Raw genomic sequence first — 27,862 nt, forward strand, 5'->3', positions numbered from 1 at the left:
GCTCATACCCCAAATCATATTTCCTATATTTACATTTCTCAGTACAGCTTTATAATCTTTATATAGGACTTAATTAAAATTTATTACTGGGTTATTTCTAGCATCTTGTGGGTGTTATTTTGAACGTGAGTTTTCCTTTTCCTTACATTTTCCAATTGACTATTGCTGATGTGTAACAGTCACTGTGTTTTTGTGTTTTTTTACCTTATACATGGCTTTCATTTCAAACTTTTTGGGTCTAATATGTTTCCTGTTCATTCTCTAACTTCTTCATTATCTATACATATACATATAAAAATTTTTATACTATAGACAGTTTCAAACATACACAAAAAATAAAGAATATAATGAACCTGCATGTATCCATCCTAGCTTCAACAACTGGGGTCAATTTTTTTCCTGATATTCATTCCTCTTGCTTTCTGTATTGTTTACAAGCAAAACCCAACATCATATAATTTAATTCATAAATACTTCACCAATTCTTTACTTTTTTTTTTACTTTGATAAAGATCTCTAGTACAATGTTGAAAATCAGAGGTGATAAGTGGGCTTTCTTAATTCAGAAATGATATTCTGGACCTTAGAAATCTTAAAGCCTGGCAAGAGAAACAGACACATAAGCAAATTATTAAATACAATATGATAGGTGCTACTGGAAAAGGAAGTTCAAAGTTACAGAACAAGCTATCTTTGGATTAGGGGAAGGGACAAAACAGCAGGGGGGGTGCATTCTAGTGTGCATGCAAAGGTATGGATAATTGAAACTATCATGAACAATTCAGAAAGTATTAAGTAGTTTGAAACTGATCAGCACGAGTAAAACAGCAATGCCAAGAAGACCTGGTGGGAGAAGAGGCCAGAGAGAGAGTTCTTCATGGTTATTGGCCCAAGGATGAACTACAGAGCCTGAAAAGCCTATCAGGACTAGAGTATCAAAAGTACATAGACACTACAGACACATGCAAACTGTTCAGGAAAAAAGCAAGCAGTCAACAAATGAAATGTAATAGTCTTCAAGTTAAAAAGACCAACGATTAAGCCAAAAAAGTGAGTGCTTCAATTTATATGGTACAGATGACCAGTATTCACATTTAAATCTTATCAGAAACCTTTATAGAATATAAAGGGAGATAAATGTAATTAGCTTGTAAATACAGCAAATTATTAAGCCACATCAGTGGTACAGTTAAACCATTAAATACCAGATATCATACATGTAAGTTGCTCTCATAACTGCCTTCTCTTTAACACATTTGCCAGATTAACTGACATTCACCATTCCTTCTGTAAAATGCTGACACCCATGGGCGCAGAACTTACTGTGATTAAGTTCATTGCTTTCTCATACTTCTGTTCTTCCCAAGTTAGTTGTATACTTAACATCTGTTTACTCCCCAAATAGTTTATCCCAGCTATGTAATTATATCCTCTATTACATAATTAAGCATTATGCAACTGATGGAATGAATGCCGAGCATTGTCTCTATAAAAACTTAAGTTGAACACTTTGGAAAGCCTAAAAAGGCTACTAGTTAATGTGACTCCAATAGTAATGAGCATGCCCAGAGTCTAGGTCTTGGTTTTAAGTAGCGCCTATTAAAGGAAATCAGGGATCTGCAGAGAAACGTCCCATTTCACATGTGGGGAGCAGAGTACAAGGCGAGCCCGAGGTGTCTTGGATCAGAAGACAACTGAGTGCTTAAAGATGAAATTGTCTAAAGGCATTTGAGTGGCTCTAACTGGACATATTTGGGACAATATGAGCAACAGAAACAATGCTCATAATTGACAGTAGCACAGAATAATGTCATCATTGCAGATGCCTTATTCTGAAAATTGGCAATAAAAAAATTGAGCATTACGTGCTCTTAGTTGATGAGAAAACGCTTATTTAGAAGAGAATCAGTCAATAAATGTACAAAGGATGATTTTTTAAAAATATGATTTTGCAAATCTTAGTTAAATTTGACTCAGGCGCAATGGATACTAAAGCTAATCATGAAAAGTTGTTGAAAAACAGAATATTCATGTTTCCAAAATGTCAGTTCACAGATTAACTAGGAATAGAAAAATATGAGGCTTCAAAAGTTCATGAAAAATTTCCAATATTTTAAAAATTAAACTTTCCCAAAAGCTTTTTGAAGCCCCTCCCCATACATTTACCTAGAAATATCGTTATAAACAAGTGATAAAATTTCACACAATTGGTGGTGAGTCAGCCTATTGATGAGACATATGTGATGCACTATGAAATACATTTAGGTAGTGCTAAAAACATTTAACTTGAATCAAGACTTTGGGCTTTCTAATTCATAGACACTAAAGGGCATCCAGACACAAGATAAATGACACAAACATTATCGGTTATATCTTGAATACGGGGCAGTCTACAAAACAGTTGACTTGATCTCTTAAAATTTTTTGAAAAACAAAGGATATTAGATGTTCTAGGTAAATGAAACAGACCAAACAATCAAATGTAATGTGTGCAATTTGACTGAGTCAACACAAGTTTTAAACATGAACTATGTGTTAGATATTATGGTTATTAGTATTTGAGGTAGGTAATGGTCTTATGTTTATGTAAAAAACACTCATTTTTATGAGATGCATCATTAAGTAGATAGGGGTAAAATGTCCTGTTTGTAAGTTACCGTTAAATTGTTCGGTAGCTATTACAGCAAAATTTAAATTTTTAAATCTAGATGCTGGCTATCGAGTCGACTTTGTCACTCTTAAACTTTTCTGTTTATTTGAAAACTATCTTAATAAAAAGTATGAAAAAATAAAATACTCTTAGGTGTTAAAAAACTGTTGAGGTACATGTGGGTCAGAAAACTGTAAATGTGGGAAAAACACACAAAAATGTAGGTTTCTTCAGTATTATTCTAATATTTAATGAGGGTATCAACTGCTTTAATATATCAATGGAAGACTTTATAAGTGCATTATTTACATAAAATACAAAGGCAAGAATACAAACACAAACGTGACCTGTGGTATTCCACACTTTGAGAAATTTAAGACATGAAGCAGCATTAAAAAAAAACACAAAAAACCCTTGCATATTGAAAATAACTTTTAAACACAATTATGGAACACACATAATTTGAGTATTATCAACCTAGAGACTACCTGTGCTTTTTGAAGGGTGACACCATGAAGATGAGCAACATGAGGCCAAGGGAAATCAACAACTTATTGAAAACCCTCAACCAAGTCGTCAGGAAAAGAACAGGCCCTTCTTTCAGCACATTTGCAAAAGGTTTCTATAAACCTAAGTACAAACGAAACTGTATGGACAATTAATGCTTACACGGGTATTTAGCATATCAGATTTTACATCAGCTTTTCCGTATCTAGGCCAGGAAAACTTCCTTGTGCAAAAGGTGTCTCATTTTTACAGGACTATCATCATTGTTAAGACCTGGGGCTTCTGATTCTTCATAATTTTTAAGCAGTTCCTATTATCCAGTAAATGATCCATATTTGATAATTATTTCTTTGCATGTAGGCACAAAGAAAAATATTTTTAATTTTACAATTTCACTTCATGTCAGTCAATTCTATTTTATTCTCATCTCTAATTTATCTACATATTTATTCATGAATTCAACCAACACAGTGATCATCTACGTGCAAGAGACAAGTATGAGCAAGATGAACTCAGCTTTCATTAATTTTTCTCCCCAAACATTACTTATTGTAAACCTCCGATGTGGAAGCATACAAACCATGGTAGTGAACCTAGGTAAAAGCCTTGTGCATGCCGTCACATGAGAGACTCCGTACAGATCCAGCTTGATTCTTCTCCAATGTCTTCTCCTGGAGTTGTACCTCATTTCAAGTTTTTGCTCGAATCCTTGGGGAATGGGTTGAGTATGCTTTTGTTTCTTGGCCAGGATTCTCTTGACCCTGGGAAGTCTTATGAGAAGACATTGTGAAGATGGAAGGCAGAGAAATGGCGGCCAAAACATGGTCTTATAGTCTATATTCGGACAGAATACTGTGGATATTAAATACAATAGTATTTTTTGACACCTATTTTTATTTGCCTTCTGCCAGTTTTTTTCTCCGATGTTAAGGTCCACAAATGTAGTTAATTACTGAATCAATTGATAGTTTGTGTATCAATGTGTTTTTCTAATGAAATATAATTTTCCCCACTATCACGCATAACCCTATTTTAATTACATGTTGAAGGAGTAACACATTTCTAATTATCCCTGAAAAAAATCACTCACTTCATTTTTAGTTTCTTCTTATATGAGGCTGAATTTTTATTTAACTAGTCACTTTCTTAGGCCAACCATGCCCAATTACATTCAATGCTAAATGTTACATATATATTCTTTACACACTTTAGATCTTCAGTTTAATTTTCCCAATCCACTTTCTGTAGTGAGTTCACATCTGTTTCCCATCAGTTTTTCTTTGTATACAACAAAGTATATATTCTTTACAAAGCTTTCATTCCTTGTCTTGGGACAAGGTAGCATTTGGCACCCCATTTTAGGTTCTTTTATTCCATGACAAAATTATGTTTGTTTTTATTCCTTAAATAACTTTTTTTAAACTTCAATCAGTTGCAACTTTCAGCAACTGAAGATTCAGTGAGCACAGCACTGGCTCAAGGAAAAGTGTTTCAATGAAAGAACTAGACTGTGAGGTCACAGAGTTCCTACAGTATAACTAGGAATCAGGTAAAAATGATGGGGCTTGATTGCTTATTTTTACCTTCACGATCACTTTAGATGTCAAAATCTACTGAAACGAAGACTAATCTGTTTTAAATCAATTTAAGGTTGGGGTATTTTATTTGTGCATGTTTAAATCTGTACATGTTTCAAGGTTATATACATATTAATTTCACTATTCTGACACATCATCTTTCATTGTTTCTCTTCTTTCAATATTTCAGTATTTGGAGGAAAGTATAAACAGTGGTTTTATAGAATCTTCAGGACACTTTCAATTATTGTTATTATTTTCAAATAGGCTAGCTCCACACAGTAGTAGGTAAAACAGAAGGGGGACTCTCTCTACATTTTTTAAGGCATTAAGCTGGAAAGAAATAAAGACCTGAAAGCGGTTTTCTTTTTTAATCCCAGGATTACTTTCTATGTGAAATGTTAATTGTTTGAAGCTATCCCAAATTATATTTTTAAGGCCTCATTAAGAAGAACTTGAAATAAAGTAGGATTTGAAGATTATACGTTTTCAAATATATTTACCTATAGGGTTAACTTCTCAAACAAGTTAAACTGGAATCAAATAAAGCTCAAATAACTGAGGGTTTTTTTTCTTCCCCCACATTAAATATAATTAGGTTGTATCTGTTATTAAATTGGACGTTTCTGCTGAGTGTTATCTGACATATTGCACTTTTGGATTTCTTTAGAATGTTTTAACACAAAGAGACAGCAAACAAAAATTTAAATGATTAAGTTATAAAAATAAAACCAAGATGAAGCCTCCTATATCCATTAATTACGATGTTTTATACGTGTATGAACTCGCTGATGTTGAATAAGGTTTGTGCTCTGGGTGAAGGTTTTGCCACATATACGGCATGCATAGGGCTTCTCTCCTGTGTGAATTCTCTGATGTTGAATAAGGCATGTTCTCTGGCTGAAATCTTTGTTACATTCATTACATTTATAGGGTCTTTCTCCAGTATGAGTTCTCTGATGCTGATTAAGTGATGAGGAATAAATGAAAGCTTTTCCACATTCATTACATTTATAAGGTTTCTCTCCAGTATGAATTCTTTGATGTTGGGTAAGATTTGCACCCTGTCTGTATGCTTTCCCACATATATTGCATTTAAAGGGTTTTTCTCCATTATGAATCCGCTGATGTTGTGTTAGGTGCACACTCTGGCTGAAGGCTTTCCCACAAACACTGCATTTATATGGTTTCTCTCCAGTATGTGTTCTGTGATGCTGAGTAAGGTTTGCACTCTGACTGAATGCTTTCCCACATATATTACACATATAAGCTTTCTCTCCAGTGTGAGTAGTTTGGTGTTGAATAAGAGTTGAGGAATGAGCAAAGGCTTTTCCACATTCATTACATTTGTAACACTTCTCTCCGGAATGAATTCTCTGATGTCGAATAAGGTAAGTACTCTGACTGAACACTTTCCAACACTCATTGCATTTATATGGTTTCTTTCCTGTATGTATTTTTTGATGTTGGAGAAGGTGTGTACTCTGACTGAAAGTTTTCCCGCATTCATTACATATGTAAGGTTTTTCTCCAGTATGAACTCTTTGATGGTTGATTAGTGATGAACTGTGGCTGAAGGTTTTACCGCATTCCAAGCATCTATATGGTCTCTCTCCAGTATGTGTCCTTTGATGTATGGTTAGGTGTGCACGCTGGCTAAAATCTTTCCCACAGTCATTACACTTATAGGGTTTCTCTCCAGTGTGGATTCTCTGATGGATAGTAAGGTGTGCACGCTGGCTGAAGGCTTTACCACACTGATGGCATTCATAGGGTTTTTCTCCAGTATGCATTCTTTGATGCGCAATGAGGGATGAGATATGCCTAAATGCTTTCCCACATTCTTCACATTCATAAGATTTCTCTTTGGCATGGCTACTTTGGTGTTTTATGAGGGATGGGTATTTTCTAAATTTTTTCCCACATACACTACATTTGTAAGGCTTCTCTCCAGGATATATTTTCTTATGTAGAATACCATATGCAATATGATTGAAGGTGGTCATACCTTCATTATATATTGACGTTTTATTATCTGATTCATTATCAAACTGTACAATTAGGCTTGAGTGCTCTTCAAAATTATTTCTAGATAGATCATATTTACTAAGCCACTCTACTGGAAGATCACCTTGTGATAGGAACGACATTAAATTAAAATCAATCATATTTGTGGGAATTTTCCTGAAGACTTTTCCTGCTTGCCTTTCTAGTCTGTCATCATAGCCATATGATTCTTCCAGTTTGATGGTCTGTAAGACATCTGTTTTAAGTTCAGAAGCATCCTCTCCTGGAGTGCACTCTTGGGCTTTAGTTTGCCATTCTGAAATGAAGAGTATAAAAAGTTTTCCTCTATTTGGACAAAGGAAATGAGTAAAAGCAAAGCAAAATAACGAGCATAGTAAAATGCCACCTAACAACACGGCCCTTAAACCTTTGTAAAAGAGTATAAAAAGGCATAAAACGAAGAGACTAAATTATTAACAGTATAGACTTGTCACTTTTCATTTGGGCACAGACTAAATAAAACAGGTTAAGCTAAGTGACAGAGCTAACAGAAGTGATAGCAATAGAAAAGCCTAATTGGGATCACTTAGGACAACTTCATATATTTATTTATGTACCAGACTTGTCAAAAATGAGCACCATGACTACTCACTCCCTCTTCTAGCCTGCATGTTACACAATCTTTCTAAAGCAATTAAGAATCATTTTATTAGGGGCTCATACAACTCTTTTCACAATCCATGATACATCAATTGGGTAAAGCACATTTGTACATTCATTGCCTTCATCATTCTCAAAACATTTGCTCTCCACTTAAGCCCCTAAAGCAATTTCATGAAGTTTTGTCCATGCTTAAGGATCTCTAGTCAATCCCCACTGCCTAAAGGAATGCTTTTCAAACCATGATCCTCAGAGCACATCACTCTTACTTGGGAATGTTACATTATCAGGTGAGTCACAACTTAGGGGGTGGAAGATGAATATCCTGTTTTAGCAAGCCCTCTGGGCTTTTCTCTTTTAAAAACTTTAGTGAGTTTGGTAAAAAGTTTACATAGCAGTTCAGTTTGCCATGTAACAATTTATATGTTTTGATTTGTCTCACTGAGTGTGATCCCCATCTGTTCCCATTCTACCTTTCCTTACCCTCCTGAATGCTGTCCTTGGGTAAATGCTACCCTTCTGGTGTAAAATCACTGTCTATGCTAGTAGTACGTACCCCCAGTGTTTACCCATCCCCTTGTAGTCCTGTGAAGCAATGGCAGCAGAGTAAGTCACACAATGAGCTTCTGACGGAAAGTGCCGTGGTTCAAATCTACCAGTTGCTCCTCTGTAGAAAGATGAGGTTTTTTGTTCCTATCAAGACTTACAGTCTCGGTGGAGAGAAAATACTTTGAAAATGATGAGGGCAAAGAATGTACAGATGTGCTATATACAATTGATGTATGTATGGATTGTGATGAGTTGTATGAGTCCCTAATAAAAGGTTAAAAAAAAAGAAAAAAATTGGCTTCATTAAGAGGACTTGGCATTTCAATGTGAAAATAGCTGCAAAGCGCCTGGAATGTAGTAATTGCTCAATAAATGGTAGTCATTTTCATGGCAAAAAACAAAAAACCCACTTACAGTCTCGGAAACCTGAAAGAACAGCTCTAATCTGTCCTATAAGGTCACTAAGAGTCTGTGGGAGTGGGTTTTGTGTGTACAGACCTAGTGTTGGGCTGAAAATTGAGCCATGGGGTGAGTTCATTTCTAGACCTAAAGTGTGACTAAGTGCCATATTCTATAGGGTTTCAGCAGTCTCTCTTTGACCAGTAAGCTGCCTCAAATCTTGATTTTTGATCCACATTTTCCTTCTCCTCTATCCCAAGACCTTGTAATGAGATCCCTTTTCAGAGCAGTTGGTAGCGATAGCCAGGTACTATTGAGCTCTTTTGGTCTCAGGTCATGGAGACTGATGTTTGCATGTCCATTGGACTGTCTCCCTATACCATCAATCTTTACCACATTCAGGAGCCAATAATTGTACCTTAATTGGCTGTTCATGAATTTTTAAGACCCCAGTTGCTATTCACCAAAGTAGGATGTAGAATATTGATTATGTGATGTTAATTTTCCTTGATGTTCCTTGAGGCTATTTCCTGAGCCTTGAGGCTCAGCAATTCATTCCCTCAAGGAGTTTGATTATATCTAATAAGTTTCAATAACCTCCCTCTGTATGATCCACCATACTGATGTACATATTTGCAGCAATGATAAACATCCATGTATATATACACATACATCCTCCACATAATTCTGATGCATACTAATGTTTGAAAATCACTGTTTTAGAGGATAAACACTAAACAGGAAAAATAAAAATACCTCTAATTGGCATTCAATTCCAAAATAATATAAGCCATTTTAGACCACTAATAGTGACCTGATAAGAGTAAAACTTCCCTGTGGGTTCCTAAGACTGTAACTCTCTACAGGAGTAGAAGGCCTCATCTTTGTCTCTCAGAGTGACTGGTGATTTCAATCTGCTAACCTTGAGGTTAGCATCCTATAAGCGTCACTACGAATCAGAATGGACTCGATGGCAGTGAGGTTTTGGGGATTTTTTGGTATACTTCTATAGCTTTTACTAGTCCTCATATTCAGCTTGCTCAGCACTTAAATGACCTCATAAAATTCCACAGATGCCATGTGAATTTCAGACTCTAGGCCTTTTCATGTGATACTTCTCTCAAAATGTTTATGACCTACCTCTTTTCCAACGTTCATCTACGAATTTGAACCATGTGAAATTTCCCTTTTTTTGGGGGGTAGGTCAAAATGGTTCAACTTAATTTCATTTGATTCAATTTAATTTTTGTTCCTATTTTTTATTTTTCAAAACAATTTTATTTGGACCTAATACAGATATTATATCATTCTATAGTTCAATTGCACCAAGCAGTGTTGTACAATGTTACCACAATCAGTTTCAAAATATTTTCTTCCTTCTTGTACTTCTTGATATCAGTTCCCCTTTAATGCCCCCCAAGTACCTGTATGCCCCAGGACCCTTACTCTACTTGCTGTCTCAATTGGTCCCATCAATCCTGAGTTTCAACTTAATTTCATAAGGAGTCCTTAGGTGATATAAATGATCAATGCACTCAACTGCTAACCAAAAAGTTGGAAGTGTGAGTCTATGTAGAGACATTTTGGAAATACAGCCTGAAAGTCACCGATTGAAAATGGTGAGTTGAGGCAGTTTTACTCTGATACATGAGGTTACCGTTGCTTAATTAGTTTTATTTAATGATGGCCTATGACAAAACTTGACCTTACATTATCTCACAAATTTGTTTTATATATTTCCAATTTAGATGCACACTATGCTAAATGAGAATAATGCTGGTTGTGATGATTAAGGTTATGTGTCAACTTAGCAAGGCCATGATTATGATTTTCAGTGGTTTGCCTGTTATATAATGATGCGTTCAACCTCCATTTTGTAGTATCTTGTGGTCATCATCTTTCATGAGAATTTTTGCATAGTGACCTGGTCATTAGAACATAGCCATGTTGATACATGAGGAGTGGATATTTGGGGTGCTTGTTCAATTTATATAAGAAAAAAATGAACTTTTTTTCTTTCCTCCCTAATAAAGCCTTCATAATCTTTAAATTATTGATATTTTTCATGTCTTACCCAGACTAATCTCTCCCTTCACCCACCTCTCTATTATAACTTTTCATACTAAGAATTATTATGCCCCCTTACAAAGTAGCAAAATAAACATTTGAATGGATTATATAGTAATACTTAGGAAGGATAGGAGGCTGTCTGCTGTCTAAACCAGCAGTTCTCAACCTGTGGGTTAGCGACCCCTTTGGGGTAGAACGACCCTTTCACAGGGGTCACCCGATTTATAACAGTAGCAAAAGGACAGTGATGAAATAGCAGTGAAAATTTTGTGGTTGGGGGCGGGGCGGTCACCACAACATGAGGAACTGTATTAAAGGGTCGCGGGATTCGAAAAGTTGAGAACCACCGGTCTAAACAAAGGCGAGATACTACTAGAAGCCAAATTTAATATCTATATAATCAGAATCAATTAATGGTAGATTGTACCATATACCTAAAAAGGAAATCCTAAAGTTACAATTAAGAAATTTAAAGTAACAAATCTGGATGATACCAATGAACAGATTGCTACTATAAACATATATTTAATCTATTTAGAAGTTCAGAAATTGCAATCACTATTTAACCGAAATTAGTTTTTGGTAATATACCAGTCAGAACTGTTGTTTTTATTAGCTCTGAAGTTGGTGAATAATTTAAGCTGTCTGTCTGTATGTGTACATCTCTGGGCAGGGCGGGTTAAACGTGGTAAGATTTGTTGGTCAATAGGATCAAAGAGTGTTATAATAATTCTAAGAAAGGGAATCAATGTAGAGTGAAATATTCAAAGAATGCTTTCCAAAAGAAAACCCAAACTTACTGCCATCAAATCAATGCTGACTCATAGCGTGCATTTTGTCGTCATCCCCCCGCCCCCCACATGGGTTTCCATGACTGTAACTGTTTACGGGAGTAGAAAGTCTCAGGAGTTAAGATCCATATAAATATAAAGAACTATAAAAGTTCTGAGAAATGAATAGCTACTGACACCAATACAGTTCTTCAGTTTATGGATTTCCTAAAGTTTCCATTTCCCAAAGTATCCTAAACAAAGGCTCAACTTATTAAAAATGAAGGGTATTCAAAAAGTTCATGGAAAATGTGAATTCTTTTAAAACTACGTATGTTTCTTTTTTTTTCTTGTGTCAAGATAAACTCAACTTGTTTTGACATGTGTGAATTGGATCTAGTGTGAGGAACTAAAGATGTCTGAAAAGAACCTCTATCACCGATTCTGCTGACATCGAAACAAAAACAAAGTTTATGATGAAGTTTGGGTGGCAGAATGGTAAAATAACTGACACCTTATGAACCGCTGATGGGGACAATACCCCAAATAAATTAAACATGTTACAAATGGATAACTTGTCTTATGAAGGGGCAAGGTGATGCTGAAGGTGAAGCCCGAAGTGACAGATCACCCACATCATTTTTTCCTTGATGTGTTAAGCTTTCTTGCCTTAATATTTTAAACCTCTATTTCCCAAGACCATAAAAATATTCTCTACACTTTTTCCTACAAGTTTTAAAGTTTGCTTTTACTTTCTTTCTCTTTTTTTATTAAAAGATCATTTTATTGGGGGCTCCTGCGGCTCTTATAACAATTATATCAAGCTTATTTCTACGTATGTTGCCATCATTATTTTCTAAACATTTACTTTCTATTTGGGCCCCTGGTGTCAGCTCCTCTATTTCCCATACCCCCTCCACCCTTGTGACCCCTTGATAGATTTATAAATTTATTATTATTTTCATATCTTATAGACTGCGTCTCCCTTCCCCCACAATTTCTGTTGTTTGTCCCCCTGGGATGTGTGTGTGCATGTACGGGCACATGTGTTGTGTGCATCCACATCTATTTTTAAAGAAATAATCTTATTTGCACCAAAATTGAAGATGTCTGATGAGTAACAACAGAAACAATTGCCAAAGACCAAAGATATCTCAACTGGTTTGTTTTACATGATTCTGACTGATAAGGGTCACCAAACTTTCTGCTCCGTGGGAGCCAAAACTGTTGCTCCTTGATCAGCTGAGACAACAGCAGTACTTTCAATGAAAACTTTAAGCATGTGGGATCAGGATCCTGAAGTAGTTCTTAAGAAGAATTATAACAGGAGATGAAACATGGCCCTACTAGTATGATTCTGAGGATAAAGCACAATCAAAACAATGGATTCCAAGAGGCAGAAGTGGTCCAGTCAGAGCAAAAGCAGACTGGTCGAAAGTAAAGGTCACAGAAACAGTATTTTTGGATGCTAAAGGCCCTTTGCTTGTTGACTTTCTGGAGGGACAGAGAACAGTAACATCTGTTTATTAATAGTGTTTTGAAAATAACATCTGGGAAACCTTTATGAGAATTCTTCTCCACCACAAAGCTCTTGCTCATTTCTCTCATAAAAAAACAAAAACAAAAACCAATTTTTGAGAGTTTTGATAGGAAATCACCAGTCATTTTATAGCCCTGCATTGGCTCTTTCCAACTTTTTGGTTTTTGAGCATAAAAAACCTTTAAAACGGCACTCTTTTTCTTCAGTTAATTAAAAAAAAGAGATTGTATTGACATGGATAAATTGCTAGGACCCTCAGTTTTTTAGGGATGGGCTAAATTCCTGGAATTACTACTTTCAAACGTGTTTTGTCTTTTAAGGGAACTTAGGTTGACAAAGTTATTATTTTTATCTTTTAATTGCATTTTCTGAACATTCCGAAATCCCTTCAAATATTTTACCAGCTCAGCTGGTAAAAATGTAAACATCTTCAACAGCAAATACAGATTACAAGCACGAAGCAAGCAGTTAGCGAACGGTGATGCCAGCTGCTTGAGACTGTTCCTCTGTGTCTATGACGACTTCATGTCGCCCTGTGAGGATGTAAGGGCTCAGGAGGAAGACAATAAAGCCCAGAGCTCAGCCAATGAGTGAAGGCTGACTGCACAGAGGATTCTACTTTAGGTAAGGACAAGGTAGACAAGTAAAACAAAATCCAATAAACCCCACCCTTACTTACACAAGGAAAAAAGCCTTCCACTAATCTTGGTGATCTTTGGAGGGATAGAAGTTTCCCCACATTCCTAAGTTATAAACCGTCCCTTCTTGGGAAATTACAGCCCTTACATGCTACCTTGGTGCCCAAACCTATTAAAGTAGTCCTAGAGTGGCAGACTATCGGGCTCATCTCCATTACACTGTCTATGTGATCAAGGAGCCCTGACGGTGTGAGTGTTAAGTGTTGAGCTGATCATCTCTAAACCAGCACTTCAGACCCAACAGCTATTCTGAGAGAGAAACATGAGGCTTTTCTGCCCCAATAAAGAATTACAGACTTGGAAATTATGTCCTGTCCTATATGGTTGCTAAAAGTCAGATTTGATTGGATGGTAGTGAGTATGTGTGGTTTCTCAGTGTGCAGAATGTCGTGAAATTATTCCTCCAAGAATTTAGGGCGCCAATGAAATATTCTGCACTGTTCTGCAAACTTTAAGCACATCAATCAAGTGTAACCATATGTGCCACCTTGGGACCTAAGGTACAAGTTAAACCACAAAGTATTTCATGATGGGAAGGAAGGAAAGACTCAAAGACTATGGAGAAATGTTAAGAGGGCCCTGGACCTGGCTGAAGTAGCGTTTACTGACCAAATTTGGGCAAAATATAAAAAACTAGAACGAATGGGCCTTATTAATATGCTTTAAGATAAATTAATTCTATTAGTTCATAGTGATATATAAACATAAAAATGAGGTAGGAGGGAGAGCTATTCTTTATGAGTAAATGTTAGAGAATCATTTTGAAGAAGCTAATGAAAGAAATCACCATTTTGCAACTAGTAATGTAACCTACTGTATATACTTGTGTATAAGCCGAGTTTTTCAGCACAAAAAATGTGCTGAAAAACTGGGGTTCAGCTTATATATGGGTCAGTGGCACCCCAGCGAGGTGTAACACCCCCCCACCCCCACCCCCCGTAACGGGAAGAGTGCCCATTATCTCGCGGTGATTGCCGCGGGTGATTGCTATTTCTCTGTTTATTCAAAGCCCAGCTGACACTGCAGGGCTTTGAATGTTTGTTTACTCACATCTAACCAATCAGAGCCATCCTATAACGTGGACGGCTCCAATTCGCAGAAGCATCCGCAGTGATTCACTTACATTGGCAGCTGAACTAGTAAGGATGTGTCTGTGTCTGTGGTCCTTCTCTCCCTTCCGGTCTCTGTTAATTCACATCCTGAATCCCCTGTCCCCACGGACTCCGCCCCCTCCTCCCAGATAACACGTGAGGGGGGGATTACCATGAAAGTTTTTTCAAAGTCTTGGTTTTTTATCCTATTAGAAATGGATACTCTTTAACCAAAACAAACACCAGTCATATGAGGCTGGTTTCCAAATGAAGGTTGTGTCAAGAGCAGAAGAGAGCAATAACAGTATTGCAAGTAGGGAATTCTGTGTTGACGAAAAGCAAGTGAGGGAGTGGCAGAAAATGAAGGCTGACTTGGAACAGATTCCAAAAGCTAAAAAAGCTCGTCGTGGTTTAACATCTTTTTATGGGGCTCTAGAGAGTGAATTGAATAAATGGGTTATGGCGTGTCGTCACAATGGTTAATGCGTAACATGCATGGGAATCCGCATACGTGCTCTACAAATGGCCAAGGATGACAAATATAAGCACTAGGCATTGAAAAATTTGCTGCGTCAGCAGGATGGTGTACCTGCTTCATGAATAGGTTTGACCTACTATGTTTGAGACAAAGAACAAGGATTTTCCAGAAATTTCCACGAAACCTTGAAGAAAAAAATTATGTCATTCCAGTCATTTATTATAAAACAAAGAAGGATTTATAATAATGACCTGGCAGATATTGGGAATATGGATGAAACTGCCATGATTTTGGATCTTTCAAGTAACAGAACTGTGGCAAGTTTAGGAGAAAAAACATTTTTCTCAAAAACCACAGGAAATGAAAAAAAATCTTTTACAGTTGTTCTATCATGTTTGGCTAATGGAACTAAGCTGCGTCCTGTCATTACTTTTAAAAGAAAGACCTTGCCTAAAAAGATGAATTTCCCACCAAGAATTACTGTGTGTGCATATGTGAAAGGCTGGATGGATGAAGACGGAACAAAAAAATGACTGGAAGACATTTAGAACCGACGACCAGGAGCAGCCTTAAAGCAAAAGCCATCGCTACTTGTTCAGAGCCCACCTATCAGATGACATAAAAAAATTGGCAAAATCTACTAACGTTACTTTAGCCGTTATTCCAGGTGGGCTTACATCATTACTGCAGCCTCTGGATGTATCTTTGAATAAGCCTTTAAAAGACCCTGTGCAAAGGATGTGGCATGAATGGATTTCATCTGGTCAAGCTCTACTAACAAAAGGAGGAAATCTCATGAAGCCTGACATAGAGTTAATAGCAAAGTGGGTTCGAGATGCATGGGAAGACATTCCAGAAGACATGGTGCCACGTGCCTTCCAGAAATGTAGTATTAGTAATGCTATGAATGGCAGTGAAGACTGCTCTTTGTATAAAAATGACAGCAGTGATGGTGATGACAGCGATCTCAGTGAGGACAGTGTCTATGATGACCTCACACTAGCTGAAGCTCTGCATTGGGAAATGGATGATGATGAGGAATCCAGTTTTGAAGGATTTTAACTCTTTACATTTTAGCTTGGTTGCTGATTGAACTCAGGGAATGGTACTCTTAGCTTATTGTTTTTGTTGAACCTATTTTCCACTTACTGTTCTGGTTTACTAATGTTAAATGACTTGTTGTCCTTTTATTTATGTTTATTTAAAATAAATATTTAAATACATTACCCCGCTGATGTCTCAATTTTTAGTCATTTTATTTTCATTTGTTTTGATTATTGAAACTCACCAATATAGCTTCTGCATTTTCCACCCTAGGTTTATACTCAAGTCGATCAGTTTTTCTGGTTTCCCAGGTAATAATTAGGTACCTTGGCTTATACTCGAGTTGGCTTATATTCGAGTATATACGGTATTTAAGCAAGAGGCATCAGTGGATACTAAAGCCCTTAAGTAAAAGATTGGTTACTAGTCATGTGGCCTCAGGTATCATGCCATAAATATTAACTGCAAAGAAAAAAAATGCACCTTTAAAATCAAGAGATCTGGTAGTCAGTACCTTAATCAAACCTGAATCAAACTGACAGTATGTACACTCTGAGGAATGCAATAGAAAGTACATCATTTATATAGTATTCTTGGCAAAATTTATAACCTGAATCCAATCACGAGGCAATTTTGGGCAAATCTAGATTATGGGACTTTCCAGAAAGATACCAGTTTGGACCTCGCAAAAACATAGTGTAAAAAGATTTTTAAAAAATGCTGAGACTAGTTCTAGATGAACAGGGATTAAATACACGAGGTAACAATGTGGGACATGTGGGTCCTGACTGGATCCTTGATTAGGAGAAATGAGCTAAAAAAGCCACTTTGGGGGCCACCAGGAGTATGAGTGCTCAATACATACTCCATGACAGTATTGTATACATGCTCAATGTTTTGCTGTGCCTTAATGGTGGTATCTATATGCAGGAAAATGTACATCCTCTTAGGAAATATATGCTAAACTATTTAAGGATGAGATGACATGATGTCTGAAACTAATTTTCAAATGGTTCAGTGTATGTGTGAATAAAGAGTAAAAAATGGCAAAATATTTGGCTTTGCTAGGTTTTTACATTTATTAATGTCTCTGCATGTCTATCTAGATAAGACAGGTGGGATAAATAATTCGATGATGAAAAGAACAGGACCAATGGTTCCTGGGGGATATGGGAGAAGGGGAGGTAGGAGAAGGGAAGGGGGTGGGGGGGAGAACCAACCTAGAGATAAGGGAACAACAAGTGAACTAAAATCAATGGAGAGAAGGGCACAGGATGTCTAGTGGGACTTAAACAAGGGCAATGTAGCAGCAAGGAATTACTGAACCCAAATGAAAGCCGAACATTATGGTGGGACAAGAGGAAAGTAAAAGGAAATAGAGGAAGGAACCAGGAGGCAAAGGACATTTATAGAGGTCTAAATATAGGAATGTACATATGTATATATATTTATCTATAATGAGAGGAGAATAGAACTATGTACCCATATCTATATGTTAAGAATTAAGGTTTCAGATAGACATTGGCCCTCGACTTAAGCACTCCCTCAACACAAGAACACTTTGTTCTAATAATCCAGCATTCTGTGATGCTCACCTACCCAACATGATGGCTGAAGACAAAATAGGTGCATAAGCAAATGTGGTGAAGAAAGTTGATGGTGCCTAGCTATCAAAAGATATAGCATCTGGGGTCTTAAAGGCTTGAAGATAAACAAGTGGCCATCTAGCTGAGAAACAACAAATCCCACATGGAAGAAGCACACCAGCCTGTATGACTATGACGTGTCGATGGGATCAGGTACCAGGCATCTAAGACCCAGAACAAAATCACACCCAGTGTGAATGGGGGTGGAGACCCAATACCCCATCTGTAGACAACCGGATATCCCCTCACAGAAGGGTCACAGGGAATAGATGAGCCAGTCAGGGTGCAGTACAGCATCAATGAAACAAACAACTTTCCTCTTCTTCTTTAGTGCTTCCTTCCTCCCACTATCATGACCCCAATTCTACCTTACCAATCGGATTAGACCAGAGTATGCACACTGCTACAGATAAGAGTCCGAAACACAGGGAATCCAGGACAGATAAACCCCTCAGGACCAACAAGGAGAGTTGAGATACCAGGAGGATTAAGGGAGGGTGGGGGGAGAAAGGGGGAATTGATCACAAGGATCAACCTATAACCCCCTCTGAGGAGGATGAACAATGGAAAAGTGGAGAGGGGCGATGGAGGACAATGTAAGATATGAAAATCATAATCTATAACTTATCAAGGGTTCATGAGGAAGGGTGGGTGGGGGAAGAAATGGGGGGCTGATATCAGGGGCTCAAGTGGGAAGAGGATGCTTTGAAAATGATGATGGCAGCACTGGTGCAAATGTGCTTGACACACTGGATTAATGCATGGATTGTGATGAGAGATGTTAAGAGCCCCCAATAAATAAATAATTTAACTTAAAAAAGGCTAAATAATAGTAACTGGTGCTTCCAGTTATATATATCCAATAGATCCAGTATATTATATCCAATGTCCTTTACCTGTAACTTTTCTATAGGCTTGAAGAGTTTTACAATGAATTGTAGAAGATATAAATAATAAACATAGTTTCATCTACAATGAACAGATTCAGTAAATCATGAATCACAGTAAAATAAGAGGCAGATATAAAAAATAGAACAAGGAACTTTTTTACATGCTGTTTTGGTACACTCTTTCTTTTAATTAAAAAAAAAGAGCAAACACAAAGCTATATACACAATAAGCTGTTCACATTTTAAAAGTGGAGCAAAAAGAAAATGTTTTCATGCTGGTTTATATGGAACACTAACCAACCCACCAAACAGTAAACCAACCCTGGAAACTACTAAGAGTAGTTGCATGTTGGGGTGAAACAGAAACTGGCTGAATGTGGCACACACGTGGGGGATTTTAGCTGTATTGATATATACATATGTTTAAGTCATGTGAACATATTATCTACTTAATTTTAAAATTTTTAAAAAGGGAAAAGATTAGGAAATAGACATGAAGGTAACAATGGCTTGGCAGTGAATAGAATAAGAGAAATTCCAAAAGGTTTTATATTTTTTAGGGATATTCATGCATGTTTGAATGTAGAAGGAGAAATGGCAAAACAAGGGCCCTAAACAGGGACCCGAGGGATAGGCTCTAGGAATTATATGGAGGGAGAAATGAGAAGGCACGCAGAGAAATGGTATAATACTAAAGTTTGGTGGATAGTCTCTTCTAAGATTTATTAGCACCTCTCTTTTTTTTTAAGCCTATGCAAAATTTATTTATATATTAACCATTTTATTGGTGGCTCATACAACTCTTATCACAATCCATACATACATCAATTGTGTAAAGCATATTTGTACATTCGTTGCCTTCATCATTCTCAAAACATTTGCTCTCCACGTAAGCCCTTGGCATCAGTTCATTTCCCCCCCTCAATTATTAGTATCTCTTAAGAAGGAATATCCAACAGCTCAGTGTCCTCGACAGACGAGGATGCCTTTGTGGGGAGTAATTTGGTCACATTTTTAAGTCTCTATTTAAAAACTGCATTCATGGAAACACGAACTTTGTGAAGCCCCCTCATTTCTTTTATACTAAGGATCCATGTACAAAGAATCACATGCACTGGTTAGTCACTCACCTGGACTAGGGCCTTCTAAAATTTCTTTTATTACCAGCCATGGTTCTTCTAATATGGGAATCACACTTGGTCTGTAAACTGTAAGTCCTTTAAAAAAAAAAAGAAATGAGGTTTAACCTGGAGATAAATAGTTGCTCAGGGTTCCTTACTAGCCCTTACTATCAGGAAAGGGAGACCTCTTCAAGAAATTAGTGACTCGTGCACAGAAGAGAATTAGGCAATTGTCCTTTACAATACAGGATAAAAATTTCCTGTTACCCAAGAAGATCATGGGGGAAGCATCCTTCACTCAGAGAAGTAGAGGATGTGCCAAGGCACAGCTTGCAGTGCCCTGAAGCTGTGTACTAGCATTCTTGGTAATCTTTCACTCATAAACCTTTTGTTTAGAAAAAGGGGTAAGAAATATTCACGTTTGTGCCAGAATGGGAAGACAACAGGCATCCCTAGATCTCCTTCTAATGACTTCAGGGATCTGATCTATTTCTTTTTTAAAACAGTTTTATTGGCATATACTTCACCTATCATACAATTTAATCATTCAACCATATTACGAACATTTCCTTCTCATACTTATTGTTGTTAGCTACTCATTTCTCTAGAACCTCCCCTACCATACACCTAGGTAATTATTAATCCAGTTACTGCCTCTGTAGATTTACTTATCCTACAAAATACAAACAGGAAGCAAACAAACCAACAATGACAAAACAGAGAAAACTTGATTTCAATCAAAAAGCAGGCAGAAAATATTAAAAACTTTACAATGAATCAAAAGGGAGATCAAATAATAAGGTGCCTCATTTTAACCACTGCTACAATTGATTTTCCAATGCTCTCTGTAAAGGCTGGCCACCTCCCTGGCCTGCAGTCACAGGGACACACCAGAGGCTTCACCACGTGGGGACCCTGCACATGGCCTTTAGGCTTCCACGGTCATCCATAGCCTTCTGCAAACCAGTCAACCCACTTGTAACTGGGAAAACAAAGATATTCTGGGAGGAATTCTAGGATTAAGAGTGGGGACAGACTATCCTTACCCAGAGAAACCATGTTCCAATAGTTCTGTAATGTTACTGTCTTGTACAATTCCTTCTGCACAGGACGCATTAGCTCCCAGTCCTCCTGGGTGATGTCCACAGCTACATCCATGAAACTCATCGATTCCTAAAACGCCAAATACAGTTTAACTGTGTTGAAGGATAGTGGGACAAGGAACAGTGAAACACTGAGGGGATGTGTGGTATGAGGGAATCACAAAATCTTAGGCTTGAGCAGGCCCTCAAAGATTATCTAGCCAATTCAATCACCCAAAGAATGAACAATTCCACAATATTTCTCAATGGCTCTGGCATTTCTTAGTGGAAAGGGATACTAACAGATACCAAAGTTTGAAAATAAAATAAATGATTATAACTTCAGTTTCATGATTGCACACATTGGGACTCTTTTAAAGAAGGGTTTTTTAAAAAAAAACATTTTATTAGGGGCTCATACAACTCTTATCACAGTCCATGCATATACATACATCAATTGTATAAAGCATATCTGTACATTCTTTGCCCTAATAATTTTCTTTCTTTTTAAAAAATTTTATTAGGGGCTCATACAACTCTTACCTCAATCCACACATATACATACATCAATTGTATAAAGCACATCCGTACATTCTTTGCCCTAATCACTCTCAAAGCATTTGCTCTCCACTTAAGCCCTTTGCATCAGGTCCTCTTTTTTTCCCCCTCCCTCCCTGCTCCCCCCTCTCTCATGAGCCCTTGATAATCCACAGATTGTTATTTTGTCATATCTTGCCCTATCCAGAGTCTCCTTTCCCCCCCTTCTGTGCCGTCCATCTCCCAGGGAGGAGGTCACATGTATATCCTTGTAATCAGTTCCCACTTTCCAACCCACTCACCCTCCACTCTCCCAGCATCGCCCCTCACACCCCTGGTCCTGAAGGTATTGTCCACCCTGGATTCCCTGTGCCTCCAGCTCCCATATGCACCAGTGTACAGCCTCTGTCCTATCCAGGCCTGCAAGGTAGAATTCGGATCATGGTAGTTGGGGGGAGGAAGCATCCAGGATGTGGGGGAAAGCTGTGTTCTTAATCGGTACTACATCGCACCCTGACTGACCCGTCTCCTCTTCTAAACCCCTCTATGAGGGGATCTCCCGTGGTCAACAAATGGGCTTTGGGTCTCCACTCTGCTCTTCCCCCTTCATTCACTATGGTGTGTATATATATCTATATACACGTGCACACACACACATACACACACACATATATATTTAAAGAAGGGTTTTATACATAAACACAGGAACCAAAGGGGTTTACTTCTGTAGCTTTGTCTTAAGAATAAATTCATGTTATACTTTAAAATTGATTTAACATAGTATATGTGGGAGCTATCTCCTCAAATTAGAGTCACCTTAATGATGTGGATGGAAGAAGAAAATGTTAGGATCTTTAGTAGTAGATGTGTCACATCTCTAGGTGAGAAGAAACAGCTGCCAATCCACTAACAACTGGAATATGGATTGTACGAAGTGTGAATCTAGGAAAACTGGAAGTTGTAAAAACGGAAATGGAATACATAAAGATCAATGGCCTAGGTATTAGTGAGCTGAAATGGACTCGTGTTAGTGATTCTGAATTGCTGGGGAAGGCAAGTTAAAGAGGAATGGAATCATATTCACTGTCAATAAGAACATTTCAAGATCTACCCTGATAGTACAATGCTGTCAGTAATAGGATACTAATTATGTGCCTACAACGAAAACCAGTTACTACCACTACTATTCTAATTTACATACCAACCGTCAATGCCAAAGATGGAACGAGTGATTCCTGCCAACTCCTGCGGTCTGAAACTGAACAAGCATGCAAACAAGATGCACTGATAACCACTGGTTATTGGAATGAAAAAAGGGAAAGAAGAACTACCAGCCGCTAGAAAATATGGCCTTGGCAGCAGAAATGATGCTGGGGATTACGTGGCAAATTTTGCAAGATTAGCGACTTATTTGTGGAAAATACCTTTTTTTCAAAAACATCAAACAGTGACCACGTGGACGTCACCAGACGCAATCCACAGGGATCATGAACTACAGATGATGGAGAAGCTCAGTTGCCATCAGTTAAAACAAGGCCAGGGGCCACCTGTGGGAAAGACCATCAAATGCTCTTATGTGAGTTCAAGTTGAAGGTAAAGAAAACGCAAACAACTCGATAACAGCCAGAGTATTAAGCATACCCCACCTGAATTTGAAGACCACCTTAGGGACAAATGACACATTAAATATCAATGACCATATCAAACAAGTGGTAGGATGACATCCAGGACATCATAAATGAAAACCAAAGGTCATTAAAAACAAAGGACAGAAAGAAAATGCAAAATGGATGTCAGAAGAGACCGACACTATTTCTCGCATGAAGAGTAGCAAGTGAAGGGAAGAAATTATGACGTAAATGCTGAACAGAAGAATTCAAAGGGCATTTGGAGAAGATAAAGTGAACTATTAAATTAAAATAAACAAAGACTTGCACTTAGAAAGTCAAAATGGAAGAACATGTTTGGTAATTTTCAAGCTGAAGAAACTTTTCAACCTTGAGTTGTAATACCGAAGGATTCTATGGACAAAATATTAATGAGTCCATGAAGCATCAGAAGAATATGGAACACACAGAGTCACTGTCCCAAAGAGAGCTGGGTGACATACAGGCATTTCAGAAGGTAGCATATGACCAAGAACTACAAATACTGAAGGAAGAAGTCCAACTGAACTGAAGATCTTGGTGAAAAACAAGACTCCAGGAATTGACAGAAAACCAACTGAGTTATTCCAACTAATGAATACAGAGCTGGAGATGATCACTCTTCTATGCCATGAAATTTGGAAGGCAGCTAGTTGGCTAGAAGAGAAAACTATTTGTATCATTCCAAAGAAAGACTATCCAATAGAATGCAGAAATTATCAAGCAATATTATTAGTATCTCAAGCAAGTAAAATATTACTGAAGATCTGTAATATGGTTATGATGCACATTGATCAGTACATTGAGTATCAGTATGTGGGTATACAGTATATCAGTACAGTATTCATGGGGAAGCTGCACACAGACCAAGCAGCAGCTGCTTTAAAGGAGCAGGGTACAATATTGTTTAAAATTGGGAAAAATGTGCATCAGGTTGTATTATTCAATCTAGATGCTAGCAAGTAATCGGAGAAGCCAGGCTATATGAAGAATATGCGATCAGGATTGGGGGAAGACTCATTAGCAACCTGATATGCAAACGATACAACCTTGCTTACTCTATGCCAATAGCTGAAGCCATTACTGATGACGACCAAACACTACAGCCTTCACTATAGAGTTCCTACACCTCAACATAAAGAAACAAAAGTCCTCACAAGTGGACTAATAAAAAACAAACAAACAAGATAATGTTGTCAAGGATTTCATTTTCTGTGGATCCACAATCAATGTCCATGGAAGACGCAGTCAAGAGATCAAAGGATCTATTACATCGGGGAAATCTGCTGGGGAAAAAATTTTAAGTGGCGAAAAGCAAGTATGTTTTGAAGACTAAGGTTTGCCTGACTCAAGTCATGGTATTTTCAATTGTCTCATATGCATGAGGGAGACTAAAGATGTGATGGCATTGAATTATGATATTGGTGAAGAATATTAAATATACCATGGACCAAAGAACAGTTAAATCTCTTGGAAGAAGTACAGACAGAAAACTGCTTAGAGGAGAGGGTGACGAGACTTCTTCTCATGTTATCAGGAGGGCCCAGGCCCTGAGGGCATCCTGCTTGGTAGGGTCAGGGGAAGACCCTGGAGGAGTTGGAGTGCCACAGTGGCTGTAACAATAGGCGCAAACCTAGTAATGGCTGTGAGAATTGCACAGGGCATGGGCAGTGTTTGGTTCTGTATATAGGGTTCCTATGACTCAGAACTAAGTTGACAGCACCCAGCAACAGCACTGTTTATTACCACATAGACTCGAGCATAAGCCACCCCGAATATCAGCCGAGGCACCGAATTTTACCACAAAAACTGCATAAAAATGTACTGAAAAACTCAGCTTAAACATGAGTATATATGGTAATTGCTATTATAATCTGGGTTTAATCGTATTTAATTCTTACAATCTAAGAGGTAAATTCTATTTATTAAAGTTTGAATTGCTCAGACTGAGTGGTTAAATCACATATTCAATGACAGACACACATTAATGAGCCAAGCCCAGTTCCATCTGACGGTGGAAGTCAATCCCTAACCTTGTACACTCCTGCTGCCTTATAGAAAAAGAGGGCATGCTCATTTTCCATAGACTTCATTACCTACCTTATTAACATATCTAAGAAACTGAATGGGCGATAGGATGCTTAGGTACTAGATAAGGCTTTTGAAGCCCTAGATGTTTTAGAGTTAGGAAATATCTTTATACATCAAGAATACATTTTAAAATCACAGAAAAAACTCAAAGTCAGTTTGCTTACCAGGTCATTTAGCCACCCTGACTGGAAAGCGGTGGCCTTGTCTTCCTCTGGGGTCTCTTGGGAAAGGACAGAGTTCTGAGGAGCTGGGGAAGACAAAGAGACCATGATGGGGACGATTCCTGTTGGACTAGCCTACATTTCCTCAGTTTCAAAATCCTTTACCACATACAGGTAGGCTTCAAGAAGTTTGTAGAAAAATTCCATTTTCCCAGGAACTTTCTGAAGCACTCTCAAAGAGGTACTTTCTTAAACTAAGAACTCCGAAGAACTCCAAAACAGCACCCCCCAAAATAGGAGAGAAAGGCAGTAACTTAACCCAGGATCCCAAACCAGGCTTTAAAAACAAGTTTGCCCTAGAATGCTTAAGTATTTGCACCAAACTCACAAATTTCCACTAAATCCTTTATCAGAGATGTGTGCTGCCTTTCAGTTAATGAGGGGATGGTCTTAGGACCCTTGTCTACATCTTTGGAAGGATGCTAACATAAAATCCAATTTGCAAAGTAAATGACTGGCAGAATGGTGCAAGCCTCCGCAGGTATACTTTCTGAAGGCACACATGGGGGTGAGTTGCTTGTGTCTGGTTATTCCTCTCATGAAACATCTCTTAATTTTACATGTGTTTGGTATCAAGCTATCAAAGGGGGCCATCAAAGCAGGGTAGGACTCGTGTTAAATCCCTGCTCTCACTCACTCGCTGATGGTCCTTCATCCCCAATTTCTTTATAGGGGAGACTTTCTGATGTGTTCGCTGTCTTCTCCAAACATCCAAGAGCCCCTCCCCTTTCTGATGTGCAGTTCTCACCTTCCTCTTCTAGAAGCTGAGCCAAATCCTCCACTAGAGTAACCACTTCTTCAGTGCTCTCAGGGTACTGGGACTTCACCCAAGTCTTAACTTCCCCAGGCAGGATAGTCAGGAATTGTTCCAGCACCAGCTGCTCCAGGATCTGTTCCTTGGAATGGATCTCAGGTCTCAGCCACTTACGACAGAGCTCTCGGAGCTGAGTCAATGCCTTGCGAGGACCAGAGAGTTCTGGGTAAAGAAAATTCCTAAAATTCTGTCGACATGCCTCAGTGCCACGTGCGAATCTTGACGCAATGACTTCCTTCTCAAGATTCCGGGCTATACTCTGAGTCTTGTCTGGCTTCCACATGAGAAAGATCTGGGAGCGCAAAGATTTGGTCATCCTCTTGCTTGGGGAGAACATGGTTGCGGGCAGGTAAGTCAGCCTGGAAATAGCTTTTATTTCTTCGGGAGTGAGTCAACTGCTTGAAGTCTCATGCTAGAGACACCAAGGGATTAAATCAAGAGAGCCCGAATCAGGAGGGTCAACAGATCAAGGGAGAGGTAGAGGCCTTTGCCACAAAATCTGAGCCAGAACTTGTAGGGACGGTTATGAGATCCTGAAACACAAGAATGAACCATGAGGTTAAGAATTCCTGGCATTCTCCGCTGTATGTACACACAGAAGCCGACTTCCCAGAGTTCACCGATAAACACACACATGCTTTACTTTGGTCTCATCTCCATAAAATAACTGCAAGCTGCAAGAGGATGGGCTGGGAGGGGCGCTGCCATAAAAGGGTAATGAAAACAGGAAAAACTTATGGGCTCATGGGCAAAACGCCCAAGAAACTTCTAATTTGTTGAAACAGGTAAATAAATCCCAGTACTATGGTCTTTGAAGTTACAGACGCTGAACTAGCTCTCAACAAGAGGGCTAATCTATTGTTTCTTGGCTCAAACTGGGAGAATTTCTTAATAAATTGGAATTGGGGAGGGGGCAGCGAAACTAGGTATCCCATTGCCTTGCCATGCATGTGAATGCCAGCACATTCCAGCTTTTCGCTGGAAAAGTCTGACGGTTGGACAGGGAAGAAACTCGAAGTCTGAGAGGTGGATGTGGTTTGAAGCCCTTGACTGGAAAGCCACTGGACCGCAACGGGGTGCACTGGGTTTGGGGGGGGGGGTAGGGAAGGGATTCTAGGGACACAAGCCCTTAAAAATAAACCCGACCCGGGATTCGCAAAGCCCAGCTCAGCGCTGGCCTAACCTGGGGGGAAGGGGCGCCACCTGCTCAGCGGCGCCACCTGAGCCCTCGGGTCGCCCGCCAGTGCGCGCGGCCCCCCGCGGCGCGGCCCAGGCCCGGCCCTCTGTCGGGGGAAGGCGGGGGGCAGAGGGAGCCCCGCGGCGCGCTCAGCCCGGGCCCCGGAGCGGCCTCCTCGCCGTGGCCCGCTGCCCAGGCCGCCCTGGACTCCGGCCCGGGCCGCTCGGGCCGTCGCGCCCGCCGGCCGGGCCATCCTTACCTGTCGCGTGGATCCGGCAGATGAGCAGGCGGAGCGCCAGGGAGGCCACGGGCCACAATGGCGGCGGGCCGCGGGCCCCGGCGCGGCGGGCCGGCTGCGCAGCTGCAGCGGCGCCCGGGCTCCCCGCTGGCCTCCCCCAGGAAACGCAGAGTGTGCGGGCCCGGAGCCGCGCGCCCCGGTCCGGTCCCGGCAGCCCCGCCCGGCGCCGACGGTGCCCCGGCGGCCCTGCTCGCTCGCCCCCGCGCCACTGCGCATGTGCGAAGGGGAGCGCCGCGCGCCCGCCCGGGCGGTCGGAAACCCAACTTCTGCCTTCCCCCTGCCCGGAGCCTCTTCCCGGG

General features: G+C 39.1%; 1 protein-coding gene across 1 annotated transcript; it reads right to left on the bottom strand.

Moving 5' to 3' along the window:
* ZNF287 (zinc finger protein 287) lies at window positions 1–27,862 on the bottom strand. Its single transcript, XM_075561044.1, has 6 exons — window positions 27,525–27,862; window positions 26,023–26,621; window positions 25,218–25,300; window positions 20,744–20,870; window positions 19,707–19,793; window positions 1–7,057 (listed from the first exon to the last, which is right to left on the bottom strand). The coding sequence occupies exons 2-6, from the start codon at window positions 26,423–26,425 to the stop codon at window positions 5,490–5,492; spliced, it is 2,268 nt and encodes a 755-aa protein (XP_075417159.1). The 5' UTR covers window positions 26,426–26,621; window positions 27,525–27,862; the 3' UTR covers window positions 1–5,489.

This window comes from Tenrec ecaudatus, chromosome 10 (assembly GCF_050624435.1).
Source record: "Tenrec ecaudatus isolate mTenEca1 chromosome 10, mTenEca1.hap1, whole genome shotgun sequence".
NCBI lineage: Eukaryota > Metazoa > Chordata > Mammalia > Afrosoricida > Tenrecidae > Tenrec > Tenrec ecaudatus.